This window comes from Micropterus salmoides, unplaced genomic scaffold (genome assembly GCF_014851395.1).
Source record: "Micropterus salmoides isolate LMB-PRFRI ecotype aquatic unplaced genomic scaffold, ASM1485139v1 Ms_hic_scaffold_17, whole genome shotgun sequence".
Lineage (NCBI taxonomy): Eukaryota > Metazoa > Chordata > Actinopteri > Centrarchiformes > Centrarchidae > Micropterus > Micropterus salmoides.
Genome location: NW_024040817.1, coordinates 32,054,426 through 32,067,679, shown reverse-complemented (window position 1 = coordinate 32,067,679; position 13,254 = coordinate 32,054,426). Strand labels below are relative to the sequence as shown.

General features: G+C 38.5%; 1 protein-coding gene across 2 annotated transcripts in view; it reads left to right on the top strand.

The window, feature by feature from the left end:
• The window catches only part of si:dkey-240h12.4 (death-associated protein kinase 2), a 28,708-nt gene extending 16,277 nt beyond the window's left edge, over positions 1-12,431 (top strand). For both annotated transcript variants that reach the window (XM_038724876.1, XM_038724875.1), the window contains exons 6-12: positions 1,721-1,769; positions 2,192-2,218; positions 3,217-3,369; positions 6,314-6,359; positions 6,480-6,569; positions 9,427-9,513; positions 10,231-12,431. In XM_038724876.1, coding sequence (XP_038580804.1) covers positions 1,721-1,769; positions 2,192-2,218; positions 3,217-3,369; positions 6,314-6,359; positions 6,480-6,569; positions 9,427-9,513; positions 10,231-10,311 — 533 coding nt within the window. In that variant the 3' untranslated portion in view covers positions 10,312-12,431. The remainder of the gene's footprint in view (positions 1-1,720; positions 1,770-2,191; positions 2,219-3,216; positions 3,370-6,313; positions 6,360-6,479; positions 6,570-9,426; positions 9,514-10,230) is intronic.
• Positions 12,432-13,254: the final 823 nt, after the last annotated feature.

Genomic DNA, 13,254 nt, shown 5'->3' with positions numbered 1-13,254 from the left:
GATCTTTGTGATCGCATGCTTAGCTTCTATCGTATGTCAAGCAGGACCAAGAAATGGACATCGCGTGTGATCAGTCACTTCTTTGATGTTGCCATCACAAACTCCTGGATACAATACAAGTCTGACAGCAAAGCTCTGCACAGAGCATCCAAGAACACACATCAGTACCTGGACTTCAAATTAGTCCTAGCTGAAGAGCTGTTGGAGAGTCCGGAACTGGATAACAGCTGGGAAGAGAGTGAGGATGAGTATGAGCCACCATCTAAAATGAGGATCCCACAACCAGAGCCATCTGTGCGCAGACTAGGAGCCATGCACATGCCTGAGATGATGGATACCAAGCATGCAGAAAGATGCAGAAATAAGGGCTGCAAGAGCAAGACGTACATGAGATGTACCAAATGCAAGATGTTCCTCTGCATTACCAAAAAGAGAAATTGCTTCCAGGACTATCACCACTAACAAAGAACATACTAAGAACAAAATGAAGAGTGAAGAAAAACTAGATTGGATTCAGTTTGACAGAAGAAATAAATCCCCAAAAAATCAGTTTCACATTAGTTCTATGTTCATTGTTCAAATAACTCAAGGATTAAAGGGGACCAATAAAAGGATTGAATAGTAAAGATATATTTGCAAAATGTAAGGAAAAGTGTTCAAGAATGATAAATGTGTCTATTTTATAATCAAAATGTCTGCATTCTTGTATAATAGTCAATTTACAGCCCAAAATGTATGTATTCTTAGTTAAAAAAAACTCTATAATCTGGTAAAATTTGTATCTACCAAATGTGTCTGTTTTCGTACTCAAATGATCCTGTCGTCTACTACAGTGGACATGCTGTAAAATAAAAATAAAAAATAAAAATAAAAATGTGTGAATTGTAGGATGGTTTTTTAACCCTGAACAGGTCTGGAATCACAAAAAAATATGATTAGGAAAAAAAATATTTTCCTTGGTTCTCAGGAGGATATATTAAATATATTCTAATATTAATTAGTGTGCGATATAGCAGATGAACATATAGTCATACTATTTTCAGTGGTAGTTACGTCTCTCAGGTTGCAGTGGAATAGTGAGTGAAAGCTGTGTTGTGCCACAGAAAATAAATAAAAAGTTTGTGTTCATGTAAAGTTACTACGGCATCTTATACTCTTCACAGTAGAGATGGTGGAAAGCTAGCTAGTTAGCAACTACGAGTCACTGTGATTCTTTTGCTTTGGGGGAAAAAATCCCAAGAGAGGACTAGATCATTCAAATTCATCTGATTACTCGACCGCGGGTTAACCACAGGTGGAAGAAGTTTTCAGGCCCATTACTTAAGCAAAAGTACTGATACCAACCTCACTCCACTACAGGTAAAGTTTATGCATTCTGAACCTTACTAAGGTAAAGGTATGCAAGTCTTATAGCAAATATATAGTTAAAGTGCTAATACTCATTGCAGGTTTAAATCTCAGCTTAAGACATGTACATATCCGATACTTTTGTAACATTACAACTAGTATGGTCAAGCCAATCGTGGTCCAGTGGGAAACTTACATGATATGATAGTATCAGTATAGTATGATGTTGTATGATGTGGAAACTTGAATGGACACTTATTTACATATTTTAAGATTCTGGATTGTTCTGTGAGGGAGAATATGAGGAGATGTTCAGTGTTGAGAGTGTATAAGTCATGAGAGTTAACCTCCACCCCCACTCTCTTTTTCTCAGCCCCTGAGGCAATCAACTGTGAACCTCTGAGCACAGCAGCAGATATGTGGTGAGCATTCCTTTTACAGTGTATTCGGCAGTGGATGGCACATTTTCACATCTACAACAGTTAGTGTATATGTGTGCAAAAATAAATTCCGAGTTCTGAGTGTGAACCTGCCGGCCGGCATTTGTAGACTGTTCTCAGTTTCTCTTCACAGCTCCTTCTCTTTAGGAGGGAGAGTAAATTCTTCTGTTAGTGACATGTTCAGGCCTGTTCTGAGCCCCACTTACTACACAAGATCTCAGATGTCAGGACTCTGTGTCTGTTGACATTTTGAAACAGCACCAGAATAATCCAGATTTTGAATGTAACATTCATGCTGAGTGATTGAGGGAATGTCCAGAAAGTAAAATACTTGTCACAGAGAAGTGAAAAAGTGTAAACCACACCACATAACTGCCTGTGTCTTGTGTTTCTTTCTCCTCCAGGAGCATCGGAGTTATTACCTACATACTGTAAGTTGTAAGTGTTTGTCTGCTTGTAGGCATTAAATATTTTTGTTGTACACATTTAATCATCAGAAGGTTTTACCAAAACATCTGCTGCCTGAAATTATTTCATACTATGAACCACAGCAGTCTACACTCACTAGTTCATAGGGCTGCCCCTGAACAAAGATCTTTCCTAGTGGTTAGTTCAAGCCATTAGTCAGCTAGTCATCGCACATTTATGATATTAATTTCATTGTTTAAATATAAATTTTGGGGGCATCAGAAAAGGGTTAAAGTTTCATTTGTTATCATTCTTTTTTAACAGAAAAATACCAAACCGTAATAATAAGTATACAATACACATTTATACATTTCACCTGTTAACTACAAGCAGAAATGATTCTGAATGAGTCGAACAACTAGCAAGTAGACTGAACATCAACAGTATAACGTCATCCTTCCTCTGTCTCTGTCAACTTTACCCTGGCTAGCACCAGCGATAGGCTAGCATGATTAATTACACATTCACTGATACTTAGCCTACAGATGATACAAATTCATAGATCGGGATGAATTTCAGCTTCACACTCAATGATGATGGTATATTTTGTGTCCTGAGGCACTATGGTGAGTGGTCCAGTGGGAAATATGATATGATAGTATCAGTATCACATGGATGTATAAAGAGAACTGGACTTCCTGACTTCCGTGTTCCAAGTAAAAAAAAAAGGTCTGTTTTGCAACCCTGATACTTTCGTCCCAGGCCTAAGACAAGGTGCAGCTCCTGAATGGAGTTTGAGGGATGATTTTTTTCTGTGACAAACCAACCAATGAAAAGCTGGTCGACTGTTGGAGGGAAGCCTTACTAGTTTATAGATATTTTTTCCATCATATGTGTTATGGCCTTTAGCTTTATAAATTTGGAGCTTTTATCAGAGATGGAATAACAAAAAATATCTGTCTATATGGGTTGAGATGTGGACATATTGTAGTCTCACTCTTGCTGTGAACTCTGTCCTCAGATTGAGCGGTTTGTCACCCTTCCAAGGTGAGACCGATCAAGAGACTTTGAGGAACATCATTGCCATGAACTACGAGTTTGATGCGCGGCATTTCAGCATGACAACCTCCATGGCCAAAGACTTCATCCAGAAACTCTTGGTGAAAAATCCCACGTATGTAATATAAGTACTATAGTACATAAACACAGTTGTAACTGGGCCTGTGTTAGTGACTTTCTATGCTTGCCAAATGAAATAGACTTTTTGTGAACATATTTTGCTGCAATTGCTGTTTTAGCCAAAATCCTTTCTCTTCTCAAAGAGAACCGTACTGCTGATGTGTACTCTATATATATATATATATATATATATATATATATATATATATATATATATATATATATATATATATATATATATATATATATATATATATATATATACCAGCCTATATGGGCTTCCATGACACTAGACAGCAACAACAACAGTACCTAAACAGTACATAAAGTACCACCCTGGTTTTTTACACACACTGTAGCAAACCAGGATGTTACTGTTGCCTTGCTTCCTGACCTCACTGTATCTTTTTTTTTTTTAGTATTTCCCAACCCTAAATTTATTAATAACTAATATCTTTACTTACTACAAAGTATGACAGTAAAAGAATATCATAATCACAGCTCCCATAAAGCATGGCTGTGTCATGGAAATAGTTGTATAATTCAATAGTATTCCATTAATTCATACTTCATTGGACAATAAAAACAGGAACTATAAAAAATATTTACAAAGTAATTAAGAGGTAAAATATAAAAGGGATTTATATTAAACAATCTAGAAATACATCAATTAAAAGGTTCTAAGTTCAAGGCAGAATTTATTTTCAGTCTCTCCATTAGTGTTGTAATCAAGACCGCCCAAACCAAGACCAAGTCAAGATCAAGACCAGTTCCCCACATTACATGACACACAATAAAATGTGGAACGAGATCATAGGTACTTCTCAAACTGATCTGAAAGATCCATATTCCCATTAAAACACCCACATACAAACACTAAGAGCTGAAATCAACAAAAGCATCGCCATCGCCGGGACGGGTAACAACACATTTTAATTAGGGTTATTGGTTGCATTTGAAGCAGTACGTTTTACATCCACTCAAAGATAGGATGTTAACAAATAAATCAGACAATGCACAAGCAATTTATTTATATTCCCAAAGGTATGGTCTTGACTGGTCTTGAAATAGAGTCCTCAATGTCTGAGTCTGAGACAAGACCGAGTACAAATGCTGTCAAGTCTGAGACGAGACCAAGACCATCAAAAAGTGGTCTTAAGACTGGTCTTGAGTACTACAACACTACTCTCCATATACAGTACAATACTCAATAGGACAGATACCAGTCAGAAAGGAGGAGGACAGCTGGCTTTCCTCATGCAAGCATGAGGTCTAGACCGTACTCTAATATTTATATAGACCCACATATAGATGCATATACAAATATCAATAAAAGTAATAAGGAATAATGATAGCAATAATAATGATAATAGGACTAATAATAATAATAATTGTAGCAGCGGGTGTCGAGCAGGAACATGGGGGCAGCAAGCAGCCCGCAACCACAGATCCAGACTCCACAGCTCCAGAGCCGGAAACACCTGCAGAAAAGGACAGAAGGAGAGAGGAGTGGGACGAGAAAGCACAAGACAACGGGAGAGGGAAGAAGTGGAGTTAGTAACATGCATTAACGGAATACAAATGCATACAGATCGAGAGGGAGAGGAGGAGAGAGGCAGTGCATCATGGGAAGTTAGCTGGTTGGAAAGCAAGGTAGAGGCTAGCAGGCCGGAAAGCAGGCTGAGAATCAGGGGTATTGTTGAAAGTCGTTTGCTCACCCAGGTAACAAATTCCTCAGCTAAGGCTTAGAGGCCACATTTTCCTGCGTGCCATAGTCAGAGCTGCCTCTCTGTACTCCCTACTGGTGGCCCGCTTCCAACAACCAACAACAGGATAATATAATAAAACTTGTCCTCAAAACATTCATCTGCTGGTTCCATATTTGGACAGTTTGTACTGTCACAGCTGCTGCTAGCAGAGTAAATGGGACAAAGGGGAAAGGACCCACAAGCAGATGCAAAAATGCTGTTCTAAGGCAGAACTGATGCAGTAATTATTTTAGCACACAATAAGGTACAGAAGCTTATGGGATGGTGAGGCAGACCAATGCACAAAACCAGAAAAGGCAGTCCAAACAGGCAAACACATCTGACAGGGAGCAGACAAAAATCAAAAGTCCAATAAACAGATAAGGTCCAAAACAGGCAGGTAACAATGTCTCAGGAACATCAAAAAATAGGAAACAGAAGCTAAAGAGCAAGACATCAAGAACAATAAGCCTGCAGGCACATACAGTTAGCACATAAAGCTGAAGTGGAACAGTTTACAGTCTACAGCATGAACAGCTACTGTTATCAGTAATCACAATGACTGGAAAAGCCATGACAGACTGAATTGTTTTTATTGTTGTTATAATTATTATTATTATATGGTATAGCTGTATAATGTCTTATCTGTGTTTTAAGTAATAAGTCAGTAGGGTTAACACAATGCAAGAGCACAGGCAACATAATAATATATTTAATAATAGAACAAATTGTGCAGATTAAGCAACATGTCAGTCTAGTTAAAGTGGTGAGTCTTTTGTGTTATTGTGTTGAAACATGGTGATGATTCTAAATTCCTGACCTCTAGTGGGAGTTCGTTCCACCACTGGGCTGATAAAACATAGAATATTTATATTTTTGAATATTTGAGTATCACTCCATGGAAAAAAATCCTAGAGATCTTGCTCCAACACAGCGGCCTCCTCCTGGCCCATCTGATATCATGATATAGCTGCTCACCCATTATTTGCTTTCCTGTAGTAATGACCATTAACAATCTCTTCCTATTTTTACAACAATCCTTCTTATGTGAAATGTACCAAGTGCTCATGTTTTTCTATGAATGTTTCTTACATCTGCATTTTTTTCAGAAAAAGTGCAGATGTACTTAAATAAATATTATTACTTATTTATTACTACTCCCCTGATTCTGATTATTTCCGTGTATTGCAGTGAAAGGATGACGGCCGAGGAGTGTCTGCTTCACCCATGGATTAAGGTTACTACAAGTCTTCTACCATTTTAAGGCCTACAAACCTGCTTTAGATGTTTACTGCTTCATGCTGCAAAATGTTATTGGGCTACTTTCAATGAGTATAAATGTTGTCGTCTGTTTCAGCCCATCACACGCAAACAGGTGGACAATAGGAATCGATCCTCAATCAATATGAAGAACTTTAAGAAGTTCAACGCCAGAAGGAAATGGAAGGTGAGTCTGGATATGTCTGCCAAACCAACACTTTTTATTAGTATAGTTATAGTTGTTAGTTTATTTTTGGGATTTTTTCCTGTTGAAGGAGTTGTATGATCGATCCCGAAATCCAGCTGACTTATTTTTTGTAATTGATTAGCCTATAAAGACACTTTTTCACATGCTCACAATAAAGCATGTGCTGTAGTGCGTGTGTGTCCCGGCGTTTGATCCGCATTCATACCTATGGACACTAATTTTCATTTCCCTGAGGAAATTCAGGGGAATCCAAACACGTTTACTGACTGCTTTTACAGAGGTGTGTCATGTAACCCAGAGGCTCTTTCAAAGGTCCTCAATTAACTCAACATGAAGCATTGTTGCTATTTTGGAGGCACAATCACTTCAGAGGAAGTGATTATGTGAGTAACTCTTGCTGTCATGACTGAGATCTATTTCAGCACCAACCACTATCAATTTATTATTATTATTTTTTCCCGCTATCAAAGCAATCTGGCCACAGGCCTGATATTATTGCTGGCGGGCCGGTTCTGGCCCGCGGGCCACCTATTGCTGACCACTGCAGTAGAGATATGACAGGAAATGAGGGAGGGGGGTGATGAGGAACGACACGCAAGAAAAGCTGGCCAGACTTAAACCATGGACGGTGCAGTTTGTATTCCATGACTGAATTCCAGGGCGCCCCAGTCAGTATTTAAACTGCCTACTGGTTTAACCCTCCTACTGATTTCCAGGGAACATTGGTTGAACTTGAAGACTTCATTTGTTCCTCTACACGCATTTGAACATAAAATTAGTGCTGACCACTTTCAGTGATTGTTAATGGTTTTATTTACACATTTGTGGTGTTCCCAGGCCTCATGAAACTATATTATGTTCACAAACCTTCCCATTTAGTAGAATGGTAGGCATGTTTATTTTACTTTAGGTGAATTTAAAATGCATACCATCTGTGTTAGAATCAGCACAGATGCACGGTACAAAAAAAATAAGTGGTTCTAAGTTAAATTACTCCCATCTGATTGCAAATAGCTGCCATACTCCTAATTTCCACTGTGTTATTTTAATTCTTATTATTCATGCACTGTAGTGGTCTAATCCGTATGTGAAATTCTCTATGACATCGGGGTCCAGTGTGGAAAGTACTCAGCATCAGCCACACGTTAATACGTACGTATTTTCATGCTATATGCCTGATTGCAGTGAAGAAAATAAAACTGATTTCTAAAATGGGAACACACTTTACAACTTCTGTTCCTTTCTTGTTTTTCCTGCTGTGCCACCTGCAAAGCTCAGCATAACAACTGACCTCCATCCATCCATCATCAACCGCTTATCCTGCGTACAGGGTCGCGGGGGGCTGGAGCCAATCCCAGCTTACTAGAAAGGCGGGGTACACCCTGGACAGGTTGCCAGTCCATCGCAATTAAAAAAATATATATATTATTATCAATTCCGGGCCCGACCAGGCCTGACATTAAGACTTGTGACCTGTCCAGTAGACTGATCAAATATACTCCCAGCTGTTGTTGGACAATGCAGGTGAAAACTGTACTGGACGCACAACAAGGACCAATGACAACAAGGAACTAAAAGAATATTCAAAAACTAATAGCAGAAAGTAGATATATAAATAAAAGAGCGGGTTGGCCGTTAATCGGAAGGTCGGCGGTTCAATCCCTGGCTCCCCCTGGTTGCGTGTCGAAGTGTCCTTGGGCAAGATACTGAACCCCGAATTGCCCCTGGCGGCTGTTCCGCCAGTGTATGAGTGAGTGTGAATGTTAGTTTCCGTTTGAGCACTTAGGCTCAGTGTATGAATGTGTGTGACTGGTGAATGCAGATGTAGTGTAAAAGCGCTTTGAGTGGTCGAAAACACTAGAAAGGCGCTATACAAGTACGGAGCATTTACATTTACATAAATTTCAAATGTGGAGCAGAAGTACAGGGTTCAGAATGTATTATTTTGCCTGTAGTAATTGTATTAATGCAGAATGGCACTAAAATCCAGGCTACATCAATTGACTCTTGATCGTCAGTCGAATCTTTTTGTGTTGTCCACATTTTTGAATATGTAAACATTAAAATACATTTTGCTATATAGATGAGCATAAAATAAGTAGCAAATTAGAGATCTTGTATTGGCGTGGCTTTCCACCACTACAGACAGATCTTGTCGAGTAAAAAGAAACTCAACGCGTATTGTTTCAACTGGTGAGCAACATCAACATCATATCTTAGTGTAACTGATACACAAACCGCACCGAAAAACATTGTGAAAGGTGTCCATATATGGTTTGATGTGGCTGTTTTCTTGCCACTGTGGACTTGCTAAACCGGAGCTGAGCTATGACTGAAACTAAAGACAATGCCAGATTAGAAGAAAGCAGTGTTATTCTGACCGGCTCTCAGAGTTTCAGCTGTTTGGTTGAATTGTGTGTACTCTTGCCCTGATGTTAGTTAGTAATAGTTTTTTGTATTTTTTTTTTTATAACTGATGAGATTGTATGGACCCAGTAGTATGCTGAGTCACCAAATGTGGAGCGCTCACTGTATTGTAAACACTTGGCATCACTGTTAAGAGATCTGGATAGATGGGAAGTTTGGAAAGTTCTCTATACATTTTTGAGGACATTGCAAAGTTTAATATGCGGGTCTAACTGTACACAGTCTTGAACAGTGACATCGCTGCAGTGAGTATATCACGTATTTCTTGCCCCATATTTGTTTGGAGATGTGGCCAGGAATTACAACTTGGACCTTTTAAGAACATTTCGCTATTGTGGTTAGTTGCACTGATGTCTGCTTTACAGAACACTGTAAAACCTTCTTTCTTCACCCCCTTACCCCCTTTTAGATGTCCTATAACATGGTGTCGATGTGTAACCGGCTGGGCCACTTGAAACTGCCGTGCAAAGATATCTCAGATCCAGATCCACTACAGGTGAGATCATTTTATGTCACTCAAATCAACTCGCATATTGAAAATATCATCGCAAGAAATCTTCTTTAATTGTAAAACTGAAGCAGTTAGTAATGTCAGTGTTGTCAGATTTTTCACTCCGCTTTGGGGACTAGTTCTAGGAACCCTGCAATGTCATGTCGTCCCATTGGCTGTATGGACAGTAGCTGGTTTTGTAGTGCGTTCAAGCAATAAATTATATTGGTTTCATGAACACACTTAAGAAACTGTGAAAAACAGCTATAAGCATGGTGCCCATGTTAGGTACGGTTAGTTATGTGTCATTTGTTTTTGATACTATTTCTGGATCATGATATGTGATAGAGGAGAATGTGACCTCTAAGATGCAAAACAAAAACAAGACTATCAAGAAAAGAGAACCCTAATTTTTGTCTTTACTTCCTCTTTGCTCATGTTCTTTGGCCTCATTCTAATTTTATTTGGTTTCGTCTGTTGTTTTTTTCTTTTTGCAAAGCACTTTGTAACATTGTTAAGAAAAGTCCTATTTAAATAAAATGTATTATTATTAGTATTGTTTACAAATGTTTATTTTGAAAGTCCTGGTCAACAGTTATAAGTAGTTTAGATGGTCTAATCCAAATCCACATTGTGAGCTTGACCAGATACAGCTGTGATATTTTATGAGATCTAAAAGTGTGCATCAGATTAACATCCAAATGTGCCGATCCTTTTCTCCAGAGACAATGTGAAAGCGACGTAGAAGACTCAGAAAGCAAGCCTGCATCTCTGCTGCGTCGAAGACTCAGCAGCAGTTCATAGAGCTGACCAGAGGACGGGATGTTCAGCGGAGCAGAGAGGCCCAAGCTGGAGTTTTCTGTTACACTGTTAAAGTGAAATACATGTTACTCAGTGTCTCAGAAGTGCCTGAGATGGTAGTGTCAAATAAGTGAGCACTACCTCATCTGATGAGCGTTTCTTTATGAAAGAAATTTAGAAGAGACACTGGTAGAAGCTCAGGATGGGCTGCTTTATTTTGAAGTTCAGCTCATTGTTACAGGTGATACATTTAAGTGATTATGCTTGTTTTGAAGGTTATAATGTATTTGGGTGGTTATTGATTTGGGGAAACGTTTTGATAAAAAACAGAAAATTTTGGGGTAGAACTATATTTCCTCTACCGAAAATGTAAAACAAATTGTAGTCCATGTCTTCCATGACTTTTACAAGTGTAAATACTAGATCTATTCTTGTTTTAAATGTTGTTCTGTGACAGCTATTACAGATCTACTAAATGACATATGTAAACATAATGAACTTTAAAAAAAAAAAAATAGAATGCCAGATAGAAAACTTTCACAGTTTACAGACCCACTCCCTGCTTTTATAACAGTTGTGCTGTCTGTACAGTTTTCTTGTGCTCCAGGGATTATTAGCAACATTTCAGGTCTGTTTGTTAAACCTGTCATGAACAACATCTACCACAGACACACGTCCTGCTTCAGTTTTGACAATAGACCATGCAAAACATGGACATAGTGTCCGTGACGCCACCCACAGGTTTCTGAAGAGCCGTTGTGAAGCTGAACTTGGTGCGGCTCCGGCGGTCGCCCTCTTGGCAGTGCTAGACTCGCTGCCTCTTGGTTTTGACTCACTATACTTATATTTTATAGCACGTTTCCTGGTAAATGAGGAACTGCAGTATTGGAGGTTAATGGGGTGAGACTGTGCTGAGACGTGTCTGATCGTCTGACTGCTCATGTTTGTTGCCCAATCGGGCACACCAGATCTCATATATTACTTTGGTGAGCACAATGTTATCGTAACTGATAGAATTAATGGCTAATAAAAATAAAGCCCAAGCTGCCATAAACTCGGGTTTTACTTAAAAGACTTCACATCAGACTGGACAGCATAGTTTTGCTGTCCTCTCTTGTTAAAAGTTTCAGGTGTCACCGATGGCCGCTGTTAAGTTGCCCTTTAATGCTCTTAAGTAATAAGTACATGATTTTCTTGTAGTGACCACTATCATTCCAAAACCCCAAATTGCTGTTAATGTTCAAATTTCACTTTTGATTAGTGACAAAACAATCCCACCTCAAGGTCCATTTAGTTGCTAAGGTTGAGCTTTCAACCACTCCTCATTGTAGCATGCTCAGTTGACATGCAAATGTAGAAATGCTCTATGATTCTGAAAACTTCTAGGACTTCTCATCCATGTTGACTTAAAAGTTCAGCTTGATAACGATCCTCATGAGGAGAAACACCTTTCAGTTGCTGTTTCTAAGCTCGAGGATGAACTGTCAAAGTCAGATCCACTGATGTTCGAAACATCAGCAGTTAGCTGGGAGGAAATATGGGGTTTGGGGGGTGCTATAACACTATCAGTGAGTGTTTATTTAAGTTTTGTTGTTTTTCAAACTTGAATCAGTACTGCACACAGAACTTCCAACAACATTTCAGTCTTTTGTATTTTCATGTATTCCTCATGATCATTTTAAAATGGCACAATCATACCTGTGTTGTAAATAACTTCATCGCGTACACCTGTTATCATTTGTATTGCCATCTGGCATCCTCCAAGACTTGAAAAAATCATAACAGTAAGATTTTTTTAAATCCCATTTTTTTAATGCCAAAGCTATTACTTTGTCTCTCTTCTTCTCAGTCGAGTTTGCATGTGTATGTTTGCTGAAATGACCAGCAGCCTATTTGTTAAACAGGTTAATTTCCCTTTCATGTCATTCAGTTGTTTCATTTGACAAAGCACATTGTAGTAAGTCCAAGATTTGGTAACAGTAATTAGCTATTCTTAAGTGTAATAATATAGTATGAATATGAATGTACATATATTACATATTAAAGAACCGAACTGGTTCAAAGTGATAATAAAAAATGTTTATGTTTTTATCCTTCACTGCAATTAAAGCCTGTACAACGGATACATTTAAGCCTGTGTTTCCTGTTTTGGAGCGACCTGAGGTGGACTCGCAGGTCACAATTTGCTTTTGTTCAGCTTGGACCGTGCACAATCATCCAGCAGAAACACAGATGCACTGTTTGTGGAAATCGATTATTCTATTCTCTAAATGATCTCTCTACCAGGGTACAGACGGCACCAGCACTCTTATAGACTGGACCGCCTCTTTGTTTCCATTAATAACATTTCCTGTTTTTCCAGTAACTCTGCATTCAGACCAAACGCAAAGTTAATACTTGCGTGGCCGGTGATTTAATACTCGTGTGACTGTTTTTGCAATACACACCAAAGGACCAACCAGCAGTCAGGAAATCCCACACAGCCCCACTGAATGAAGATGGACTGTCTCTGTTTCATGGGATCTTTAATGATCTTTAATTCATACACATGTCTCTTTAAAAGCCACACTGAAGCACTGCAGATGCAGGATATTACTGAAGCCAATTAATTATTGCACACAAATTGTGCTATGAAAGATTATTATTATAAAATATAAATATTACATAATTATTTATTCTTTGTGCCTTCAGTCCTGATGATGAAAGAATATAGTACAATTTTAACTCAGTGTCTGTTTATCTGTTTATGCAGTTCACCTAGCTAAAACTAATCCAACAGCCCTGCATTGAACCCTCATGAAAGTTCATGAATATAGTTTGTGTTGAAACTGAGAGGTGTTAATTCAACTCTATCATCACTTTGGAGGTTGTAGTTGGTGCTGCTGTTTGATTGTGGTACACTGAGAAATTAATACACTGAGTGTTTTTTGGTGATTTAATATACTT